The sequence below is a fragment of the Chrysochloris asiatica genome, unplaced genomic scaffold (genome assembly GCF_000296735.1).
Source record: "Chrysochloris asiatica unplaced genomic scaffold, ChrAsi1.0 scaffold00030, whole genome shotgun sequence".
NCBI classification, from domain to species: domain Eukaryota; kingdom Metazoa; phylum Chordata; class Mammalia; order Afrosoricida; family Chrysochloridae; genus Chrysochloris; species Chrysochloris asiatica.
The window spans coordinates 11452607-11464758 of NW_006408548.1; the positions used below are offsets into that span (position 1 = coordinate 11452607).

Below are 12152 nucleotides of genomic sequence, written 5' to 3' on the forward strand. Positions count from 1 at the left end.
AGGCTTTCTACTCCCGTAAAGATTTACACCCTTGGAAACCCTGTACAGGGTCGCTATGGGTCGGACCCGACTCGATGGCACTTAACAACAACAACAACAAGATCAGTAAACTTCAGTGCAATGTCAGTATATTTTATGTCAATTTAACTATTTTAGCTTAAAAATATGAAAATCTGTATCAATAGTGGGAAACTTTAATATATCAATACCAAAACAAGAAAACTGTATAATCTTCTCCTTAAATATACTGCTAATGTGGTCACCAGCCACTCCTTGGAAATCCTATACTGGGTCGCTATGAGTTGGAACCGACTCAATAGCACTTAACAACAACGTGATATAACCAGTTGACACACTTGAGTGATAATCAGAAGATTGGAAGATCAAGTTAACCCAGAGACTCCTCAAAATGTCTGGCAATCTACTTCCAAAAATATCAGCACTGAAAACTCTACAGAGCACAGTTCTATTTTTCACACACATATGTGATGCAGTCACTTAGTTGACAATGCTCTTCTAGTCATCCAAAAAAAACCCAGACCCACTGCCATCAACTCAATTCAGATTTACAGAGGCCATGTATAGGGTTTCTGAGGCTGTAAATCTTTACGGGAACAGAAAGTTTCATCTTTCCCTCATGGAGCAGCTGGTGGGTATTAACTACCAACCTTGCGTTAGCAGTCCAGTGCTTATCCTACAGCACTACAAGGACTCCCTCCTTCTAGCTACAGTCTTTGTAAAAGCCCACTAAATGACTGGGTGGGGCCAAACAAACAAGGTATATAGGACATTAATGAGGGGATTGGTCATCTTTGCCTTCTTGATAGGTTTTAAATGAGCCATCCCAGAAACAGAAATGTAAGACCTCACTACCATCAAGAAAGAAAAGCCAGGAGTGGGGTGCATCTTTTGGACCCTGAGATTCTTGTGTGCTGAACTCCTTGATATAGAAGACAGAGAGCTATGACACCAGAGAAACAGTTTACGAAATGGGGTAGAAGCAGAAACAGCAGGAAAAGCACAACAGATTGGTGGGCTCCCAACCAACAGAGTGAGAAAGCTGAATGCCTTCAGGAAGGAAACTCACTTGTAACGTAGGTTGCCTTTAGGCACTTAATCCTTCCCAAGGAGCAAAAGTTGAGAGTCTTCAGGCTGCTGCTGCTGGAGGAATGGAGTACCCTTTGAGCATTTATCAGTAGCACTAAAAGGGCTTTGCAACATTACCTGAGCAGTGCAAAAGCCAAGGGGGGTGGGGGGGGTGTTTGTGACTGAGACGTCAAGGACCACAGAAAAAGACATACCTGCTGAGAAGAGAAGATCCTGAGGAACTGTAAACTTGAACATTTCAGTTCCTGAATGTTAACTTCCCTCATAAACCCCATAATCATGAGTACTGTCTGTGAGTTCTGTGTGGCCATTATAAATAGAAAGTACCTTGGAAATGACAGTTTGTGTCAGAATTAGTACAGATATGGTTGAAGGAGAGAGGAAGGCCTAACCTCCACCCCATACATCTTTACACATAGTGCTGCCATGAGTTAGAATCAATTAGATAGCACTAGTTTGGGTTTAGGTTTGGAATTATGTATTGTTACACAAGGAGACTTCAGAGACTTCATGGAAAAATAACACTATCTTTTCATTCCATTCTTCCATAAACTTTTTGACTTTTTGTCTTTATAATCAATATAACCTTAAGTCTCTCATTAATTATAAGAATTTGTCAATAGATAATCTCCCAGTTCCTGGGTTGTTGCTATGTACCACTGAATCAGTTCCGACCCATAGCAATCCCTTTCTGAGGAGCAGCTGGTCCAGCTCATTAGCACACAGCAACAAACCAGGACTCCAATTTCTAAGTTGTTGTTGTTGTTAAGTGCTGTTGAGTTGATTAGGACCCACAGTGACCCTGTATAGGCTTTCCAAGAAGCAGCTGGTGATCTTGCAGTTCAAACCACAGACCCTGCAGTTCAAACGACTCTGTAGTCTAATGCATTAGCCCATTGGACCACACCAGGACTCCTAAGTAGACAATCATAAATTGATAGTTATATCACTTGAAGATGGGGACATTTTTACATCTTCCTTCTTAATTTCTACTGGCTAAGACTTTTAGTAAAAATGGTGAATAGTAATTAGAATCATCCCCATCTTGGGTCTTTACATTTTTAAGATTTGTACCTATTTTCATGTTGATATCTGTCTATGACTTTTCTTTCTCATTATCTTTGTACTGTTTTGATATCAAAGTTATATTACTTAAATGACAAGTTAAGGGTTTACCTTCTTTTGTATCTTCTGAAACACTTTGTATAAAGATAATTCTCAGTTCCCTGAAAGATGGTCCAATGTATCAACTTGACTAGGGTACAGTACCATTTATTCAGTCAAAGTCTTGCTATGAAGGTAATCTGTGGATGTCATTTACTTCTATAAGAAATTAAGTAGTTATGAATATACTTGAAGTAAAGGAAAACATCCTAGATAAGTTGGGTGGGCCTGACTCAATCAGCTGAAAGGCCTTGAGAGCAGATCTGAGGGGTCCCAGCAAAAGAATTCCACGTGTGTAGTTCTATAGCATCAGCCTGTGCCCAAGTGTCCCAGCCTGCACTTCCTGACAGCCTGCCCTACATACTTCAGACTTGCAGAGCTAGACCCTCTCACATTCACACAAGCCAACGTTACAAGCATTCCAGTTATCTGTCCTCTAGCCAGTCACGCTCTGTACTTCAGACAGCTCATATTTAAAAGTAAGAAGACTGCATGGAGGTAAAGATGGCAGAATTTAAAACCAGATCATAAAATTCCCATTCTCTTATTTAATTAAAAGAACGAAAAGTTTCAAAGACTATCCCAAACTATCCAAAAACTTACAGTAGCAACTAAACAAGAGGTAAAACATCAGGTCAATAAAATTCAAACACTAAATGGTCAAAGGACAAAAACTGACAAAAATGAAAATTCTGTCACAGATTGCTAACCCCACCAGTGGCTATCCCACCCATCCCCCTCCCGCTCCCAGAAAAGAAAAAAATCTTACAACGTTTATGAATACAGTAACTATTTAAAGAGAAGGAAGTACACCTTGAGGGGGAAAAATAAAAACCTCATACACCTTAAGGAAAAAACCCAAAAAAACCCAGCCAATAAAGAAACAAAACTCCTACCTAACAAAGTCACCAGAGGTCTTAGTGGGAATAAAACAGTTTGCCTTTTTCCAGAGGACCCGGCTTAGCAAAGATAGGGAGCTAAACTCCGTAACATTGGTATATACGCACTAGCTAAGTGATACAAACACTACTCAAGAGGCACTGAATGCGGTCTCAAAAGAAAACAGAATGCTATACCTTACTATGAGGTGACTGCATTTTTCTGTTTTTCACCTACCTTCTGTGGCAAACATTTTGATTAACACTTGGTCTCTGTTTTCCTTGTAACAGACCATAAAACATGTTTTTTTTTTAAGCTACTATTTTCCTGGAAATTAAAGTCATCACTATTCATATGTATCTCTAACTTTAATATAAAACAACAGATAGATAAAAATTGATACACTCCATCCAAAAAATTCTTGCTCGAAGACAGAGTATCTTCAGTAATGTCTGAGCCTAAGGAAAATCCTAGGATGGATTAAGAGAAAATTCTACCCCTTCTTAGAGGTGACTCCTCACACAAAGAAAGCACCCAGACATCAGTGTAAACACATGGTAATGCTACTAACACTTATGATTTGTATGAAGCTCTGAAGTGTACGTAGTTCTCCCACAGGTCTTTTCTACTTTTTACAACAAGTCTGCACAGTAGCCTGGGTACTCTTTTTCTCGTTGTAAATATAAAAAACCAGCCTAGAGGAATGACATGATTGGCTCAAAAATGAAACAGCAGTCAAAATTAGAGCCCACGAGTTCTATCCTCAAATCCAGAGCTCTTGAGTCTAGAATATCACATGATTATCATGGTTGTAGTTCTAATTTGATTTACCTTCAACACTCAATCTGAAGGAGAACTGGCTGTAGTATTGTTATCAAGTGCCATCAAGTTGGTTCTGACTCATAGTGACCCAACTTAAGGTTTCTGAGGAGCAACTACTGGGTTTGAATCACCAATATTGCGGTCAGCAGGCCAGTACTTATCCTACAGTGCCCATGCAAACTTCTCACAAAAGTAGATGGTTTGGTTACAGGGCAGAGAGTGAGGTGGCATCATCTGGCACCGTCTCTCAGAGCTATTGCAGTACATTGAGCTCCACAGCGACAGTACCAGGCCAGGCGGAGCCTGACGACACTAGGCCAACTCTGTGCCTCCAGGATGGAAAAAATAATAATAACTAAACATGGTCAAAGGAGATTCTAAAACTACAACAGGTGAAATGTCATCCTATGAATTTTTTTGTGCAAACCTGCTGGGAGGAGCACAAGCAGCACCCAGATGCTTCAGTCAGCTTCTCAGAATTTTCCAAAAAGTGCTCAGAGTGGTGGAAGACCATGTCTGCTAAAGTGAAAGGAAATTTTGAAGGCATGGCAAAGGCAGACAAGGCCTGTTATGAAACAGAAATGAAAACCTATATCCCGCCTAAAGGGGAGACAAAAAAGAAGTTCAAGGATCCCAATGCACCCAAGAGGCCTCCTTCGTCCTTCTTCTTGTTTTGTTCGGAGTATCGCCCCAAAATCAAAGGCAAGCATCCTGGCCTATCCATTGCAAATAAACTGGGAGAAATGTGGAATAACACCACAGCCGATGACAAGCAGCCTTATGAGAAGCAGGCTGCTAAGCTGAAGGAGAAGTACACCTACCTGGCTAAAGGAAAGCCTGATGCAGCCGAAAACGGAGTCGTCAAGGCTGAGAAACACAAGAAAAAGAAGGAAGAGGAGGAAGAGGAAGATGATGAATAAGTTGGTTCTAATGTAGTTTTATTTTGTTTTTGTCTATAAAGCATTTAACCTTCCTGTACCCAACTCACTCCTTTTAAAGAAAAAAAAAAAAAAACTTTTGAAATGTAACAACAACAAAAAAGTAGATGGTTTGAAATGATACCTGGAATTGTCATTTGAAATGATACCCAAAACTGTCATTTGCTGTAAATTGGACACTATAATCTGTTATACATCTACATTGTTGTTGTTAAGTGCTGTTAAGTCAGTTCCAACCCATAGAGACGCTGTATAGCATTTCCGAGGAGCAGCAGTAACCTTGAACCACCAACCTGGTGGTTCACACCAACTTTGCAGTGCAGAGCATTAACCCACAGCGCCACACAAGGACTTTGCTATGTATCTGTATCCGAAAATAATAAATAAGCATAAAATGTTACACTCTGACGCAAGAAAGATGATATGGTTCTCTTTAATCAGCTAAGAAAACTATTTCTATATTCCAAATGAATCCAGACTAGCAGTGGGGGAGACAAGAAAGAACTAAAGAATCATGTTCAAACGTTTGAAGAGTTTTAGTTAAAGAAGAAATGGCATTGAAAACAGTTGTTTTTCCCCCATTGACAACAGAATTGAATGCCATGAGACTCAAATTAGAGTCCTAAGAAAAGAAAATAGTTAAAAATATTATGAGCAGGTAAGGGAACTATAAAGGAGCAGCCAATATAAAGTGAAAAATTAATCAAGTGTGGTTTCTTGGAGTTAAGTAAAGCAAGCATTTCAAGGAGGACCAACTCTGTCAAATTCTGCTCATTGGTCAAGTAAGAGGACTGAGAAGTGGTCACTACAGTTGTCACTTTGGTGGTATGCTGGGGGTCGGGAACAGACTTATCTGGGTAGATTTCTGGACCCTAATAGAGGTTTCTGCCATAAGACAAGAGAACTAACAATGAGCTTAGAGAAGGAATTGAAGAATGGATGGAGAGAAGACAGATTTGGACAGAGGCCCTCCAAGATGTGCAGGTGGAGATAGGGGTAGGGTGAAGCAGAGATTGAGGGCCCCTCCCAGGTTTCTGGCTCAAAATGACTGATGTGACCATTCCTTGAAATAAAGAGTACAGATGGACCAAGTTTGTGTGGGAGAGGAGTTCAACTCTGAGCACGTTGAACTTTAAGTGCTAGTGAGATACGTTATAGACAGGAAATGTGATATTTACTTGAAGAGCAGACTACAGCCTTCAGTATGGATTGCATTTCAATGTAAACAAAACAAAATCCTCACCACTGGACCAATAAATAACATCATAATGGAGAAAAGATTGAAGTTGTCAGACTTCCTTTTGCTCGGATCAACCATCAACACTCATGGAGGCAGCAGTCAAGAAATCAAATGACGCACTGCATCAGGCAAATCTGCTGCACACAACGTCTTCAAAGTGTTCAAGAGCAAAGACGTCAGTTTGAGGATTAAGGTATGCCTGACCCAAGTCATGGTATTTTCAATCACCTCATATGCATGTGTAAATTGGACAATGAATAAGGAAGACCATAGAAAATTTAATGCATTTGAATTACGGTGTTGGAGAAGAATATTAGAAGTACCATGAACTGACAGAAGAACAAACAGATCTGTGTTGGAAGAAGTGCAGTCAGAATGCTCCCTTGAAGCCAAGATGGTGAGACTCTGCATCTCATACTTTAGACCTGTTATCAGGAGGGACCAATCCCTGAAAAAGGACATCATATTTGGTAAAGTGGAGCGTCAGCAAAAAAGAGGAAGACCCCAATGAGATGGATTGACACAATGGGCTCAAGTGTATAAACTGTGAGAATGGTGTAGGACCTAGCAGTGTTTCATTCTACAGCACACAAGACCACTAGGAACTGACCAGATGACACCTAACAATCTGAAGAGAGAATAATAGAACTGGGAACATATGATATTCATTCCTTTTCTCTTTTTCTATAGTACAATTCATTATTGTTGTTAAGGGCCATTGAGTGGGTTCCAACTCATACAAACCCTACATAGGGTTTCTGACGAGCAGCTGGTGGGTTTGAGCTGCCAACCTTGTGGTTCACAGCCCAGTGCTGATCCTACAGCACCATACATACCAGAAGCACACAATTTGTTATTGTTGCTGTTGTTAAGTGCTGTCGAGTCAGTTCTGCCAATACTGTAGTTCAAACCAACCTTATGTTATTGTTGTTGCTGTTGTTAGTAGTGCTGTTGAGTCTGTTCCAACACATAGCAACTCTATATAGGGTTTCTGAGGAGGGGCTGGTGAAGTTTGAACTGCTGACCTTGCTATTCAAACTGACCATGTGGTTCAGTGCCTTATCCTGCAGAGCCATACCAAAACTCCATCATGGTAATTATACTTCCGCAATTAACAGTGTAATTACTGAAAAAAATTAGAAGAAATATTGTGGTATACTGAGCTACTTTATAAAATTTGAGTCAAAGTTTTACCTTTCTTTTATTTAGTTTTTATCTATATAAATTTTAATCCATAAAACTAATTTATAATGTGCCCTGCTGAATCTATTTGCTCTATAAATCTTGCAGTGGCCTTAGAAAATTTTTAAAAAAGTATTTTCTTGTATCAGTTCTTTGAAGTCAGATTCAGCTCTGTGATATCAAAGGATTTCTCCATTAATAAATAAAACAGAAATTTACCTTCATTATGAATTCTAAGTTATAGTATTTCAAATAAAATCACATTTTAAATGGCTCACAATAACTCTTTTCAATAATTCTAAAGCTTCCTAGGGCAAAGAAACAGTTCTAATATTGCATGAATATTGATTTTGTTTTACAAACTCTTGTTGTTAAATCAGAAATGAGACAATCTTAAAACTATATAAATACATTCTGCTAAAGATGTTACCATTTGGTAGCATATGAACCACTAAACATCAATTAATTACATTTTTATTCATATTTCAAAGCTGCTTCAATACGAAAATTTTATTAACATCATATACACATATTACAAATATAGGTAAGATTACTAAGTGATTCCCCTAATGTCAATGCTGTGCATATATGTTACACGTTTATACAAGTGCTTGTAAAAATAAATCAATTTTTGAGAGTTTGCTACTATGTAGTAACATGAATTTATACGGAGATAAGGAATCAGGATAACACCAGCAGGAAAAATTTCCAAAGCTCTAACTTCTCAACATTCTATCATCACCTGGAAGTCAATTTTCACCTTTTTCACTGGCTGAATTTGTTAGCTCAGATTTTGCTTTGGGGCTCATGTGTTCTTGCAATATGGCAGTCCTAGATTATAAAACTACTGACAACAGTGCTTGCTATGAATAAAGACCCCAATAAAGCAATCAGAACATTAAAGAATCTTTCATAGGAAAAGAATGTGATGTGACACACAAGGAACAAGGTATGCCTTTTCAATAATGAAAATGTTTTAATTGATTATTTAGATCAGGGTTGGGGAACCATTATTCTGCCAAAATTTAAAACATAATTACCAGGCCATGTGAAAATGTCAAAAGAAAAATCAGACTGTTATATTCGGTCAAACATTTAATTAATAGCAGTTCAAAACTACCAGCTGTTCCGTGGGAGAAAGATGAGGCTTTCTGCTTCCGTAAAGATTTACAGCCTCGGAAACCTTGTACAGGGTCACTATGACATGGAACTGACTCCACGGCACATAACAACAAATGCTGTGTATAGGGTCGCTAAGAATTGGTACCAACTTGATGCCACCTAACAACAACAACAATGTGGAGTCATGGTGTGGCGCTGAAGGTTAATGAGATGGACTGCAAAGTCGGTTTGAACCACATGATTGGGTAGTTCATGCTCACCAGCCGCTATTTGGAAACTCTATCAGGGTCATTATGGGTCAGAACCGACTTGACAACATTTAATAACAACAATGTTATGACTAAGTCCTGGTATGGCGTTGTAGGTTAATGAGCTGACTGCAAAGTCATTTTAAACTGCAAGGTCAGAGGTTCAAGCTCACCAGTCGCTCCTTGGAAACCCTATATAGGGTCACTATGAGTCAAAAATCAACTCAACAGTGCTTAACAATGTTATGGCTAGACTTCTGGTGTGGTGCTGTAGGATCAGCACTGGACTGTGAACTACAAGGATGACAGCCCAAATCTACCACCTGCTCCTTGGAAACCCGATATAGGGATGCTTTGAGTCAGAATTGACTTAACAGCACTTAACAACAATGCGACGGCTGGAACTGTGGTTGCCTTGGCAGGGCTAAAACAAATAATTTCTTGGGCCTTATACGGCACCACCTCTGATTTAGATAATGCCACTTTTTTCTTCTTAAATCTTCCTTCTTGAAGGAGCCCTGGTAACATAGTGTGTTACTCACTGGGAGGCTAACCACAAGGTCAGTTAATCATAAGGCCAGTAGTTTTGAGTCTACCAGGCACTCTGCGAAAGAAAGCTGAGGCTTTCTGCTCCCATGAAGTTTTATTTACAGCCTCAGAAATCCAACATAGGGTCACTATCAGTTGTAATCAATCCCACTGCACTGCACACTACCATCATCAGTTTTAACTGCTCCTGAGGACATTTTCTTTCTATTACTTACTCTGGAGGAGAAACAACAATGAAAAATGCTTGCAATATGTTTGCAACTGTGTTCTCATTAGCACCAGTTTCTATTTTTATGTCCCTTTTCCTTACTAACTACCAATGAAGAGCTCCAGGCGGATAGCATCAAGGCCAACATTCTTAATTGTTACACCATTCTCTGTGCTTCACATTAGGAAGTGAGGCTGACTCTAGTTCTCTTTAGCAGCACAAGGATATGGACGCTTGTGACCACATTTTCATTCTCTTGCCAGCTTGTGCATACCTTCCTACAATAATCATAATGTAAGATTTGGGGGCGGGAGGGGGGGGGCACTGAGAAAAACAAGATAGTGAGGATCAGTGTTCCTTCCACCATCTTCCCTTCAAGACATACCTGAACTGAAAAAAACAAACACAAAAAACGAAATCAGTAGTAGTAGATTTTGTCCCTTAAAATTTCAGCCTCCCTCTAGCTATTTGGCTATAAAATCACATGAGTGCAATAAACACCATGCAGTCTCTGATAAAGTGACCATGTGGTAATTATGGAATCCAGGTCCCAAATCTTCCACACAATCACACACATGGGATAACAGCCTATTTAAGGGGATTTCAGTAGGAAAAAGGGTGAGTTTCCAGTTATGCTGAAGCATTTAGACAATAAGACTGTCACAGAATCATTATTTTCTAAAGTAAAATTCAAAACTTCACCATTCTTACTTTTTATAAGAAAATGAATTCAGGTGAAATTCTTACTCTCCAACTCTCAGCATTAAAAATATTAATTCTACTTTCTAATAAGGATAAGTGATTTGTCAGTTGGCTGAAAAACAACCTCAAAGGTTGTTGTTGTTGTTGTTATATGCCGTCGAGTCTGTTCTGACCCATAGTGACCCTGTATAGGGTTTCCTAGGAGCGAATGGTGAGCTGGAACCACCAACCTTGCAGTTCAAATGGCTTTGCGTTGGGCACTAACCCACAGAGGTTAGTAAACACCAAATATTATTAGGTGACTTAATAATGACAATCTGATTTTTATAAATTCAAGCTCTTACAAAACAGAAATACATCAGTGAGGCAGATGTGCTTATTTCAGTTAGCTTTTCCCATAATAGTATGCTTCATTTCAATTGCTCTGTCCTTTCACTGTTAACCACCAAGTTCACACTAGGTGTGCCCATTTCCAAAGAACACCCTTTTCTTGGACCTCAGATGCTATAGATTGCTCAGGTGTGAAAACGTTCTCTTCCATATTTATTGTTTTAACCAAGATGAGGCGAGAAAGGAACAGATCTAAAAGTACACCAAAGCAGGAACTCAACTTACACAATAAGAAACCAATTTTGGACATGTGTTACAATCTCTATTGCTATTGTTTCTTTTATTTATTTTCTAACTTTTTATTGTGACTTGAAGTTTTACAAAACAAATCACATACTCCATTTCATTTCAATTATTACAATACCATCCATGCACCATCAGGTAACAGTATTTACCTCCATTTCTTTTAACTCTTGCATTCCTCCCTGTATCCTCCCCTACCATTTCTTCTGCCAACCTGCCTCTCGTATACTGACCGTGTTGTAAATGACCAAATTTAATATTCACTTTATTCAATAAATGTAAATGTTTTCCTATAACTTCACATTGATTATTATCTAGTAGAAAATTAGAAGTGTTATGGTTATAATTACACACTTGGGGAAGGTATTATTGTTGTTAAGTGCTGTTGAGTCGGTTCTGACTCACAGTGACCCTGTATAGCGTTTCCCAGGAGCAGCTGGTGAGCTTGAACCACTGATCTTACAGTTCAAATGACTTTGCTGTCTGACGCATTAGCCCACAGCACCACACCAGGACTCCTACAGAATATATGCTGTTGTTAAGTGCTGTCAAGTCGATTCCAACCCATAGCGACCCTGTAAAAAGGTTTTTAGAACATAGCATGGCATCATACTGTAAACTCTATACCTTTTGCCACTGTATCTCGACCTTTTTTCCCCCTTTCACCTTTTAATAGTTCATAAAATATGTGGGGACTTCAAAAGGTACAAGGAAACCTGAAGTTAAAAAATAATGGAATTTCCCCATGACCTTTGTGAAGCCTCCTCAAATACTATAAAGAGAGTGGAAGATTTTTTTTTTATTGAGAGGCAATTTATATATTTCAATGATTCAGATTTTGCTGAAATCACTCACAACAAATTTCTTAGTACTGCTTCCAGCACCATTTTGAGTAAGCATGAAAACTAGTTCCATGAAATAACTTTTGTTTTGGTTGCATTTCCAATCTATTGCATTTCCCATTGCACATCTATCATCTTCAGCAGACTCTCTCTAGTTAAGCTTGGGTTGACTTTCAAGTTCACCGGCAGAGCAAATATTTACCAAAAGGTATTATTAAGATTAATTTGCTCCAGAATTCAAAGGCAAATTATAAATGGGTCTCAAAAATATCTTCAGTAACAGCTGGAAATACGTGGGAGGGAAAAAAAAAAAAAAAAACTATGAAGGCTTTCAAGGTAAGATCTGATTACTCTTTTTTTTTTTTTTTTAATGTTTTATTGTAAATTGTGATAGTTTACATGAGAAACAGCTTTACATTCATCCTATCATGTATCGTTTCATTGACATGGTTACAATACTCTCCATGCATCATCAACCAACCAAAGGCAATCTCCTGCAAGCAGCCCGCCCCCCCC

At 38.8% G+C, this 12152-nt stretch overlaps 1 protein-coding gene and 1 pseudogene across 1 annotated transcript in view; one reads left to right on the plus strand and one right to left on the minus strand.

Moving 5' to 3' along the window:
* CMC1 (C-x(9)-C motif containing 1) overlaps positions 1 to 1382 on the minus strand; it is a 114013-nt gene extending 112631 nt beyond the window's left edge. Inside the window, exon 1 of the mRNA XM_006859175.1 lies at positions 1302 to 1382. Coding sequence (XP_006859237.1) covers positions 1302 to 1382 — 81 coding nt within the window. The remainder of the gene's footprint in view (positions 1 to 1301) is intronic.
* A 2951-nt stretch (positions 1383 to 4333) lies between these two features.
* LOC102823917 lies at positions 4334 to 4892 on the plus strand (annotated as a pseudogene).
* Positions 4893 to 12152: the final 7260 nt, after the last annotated feature.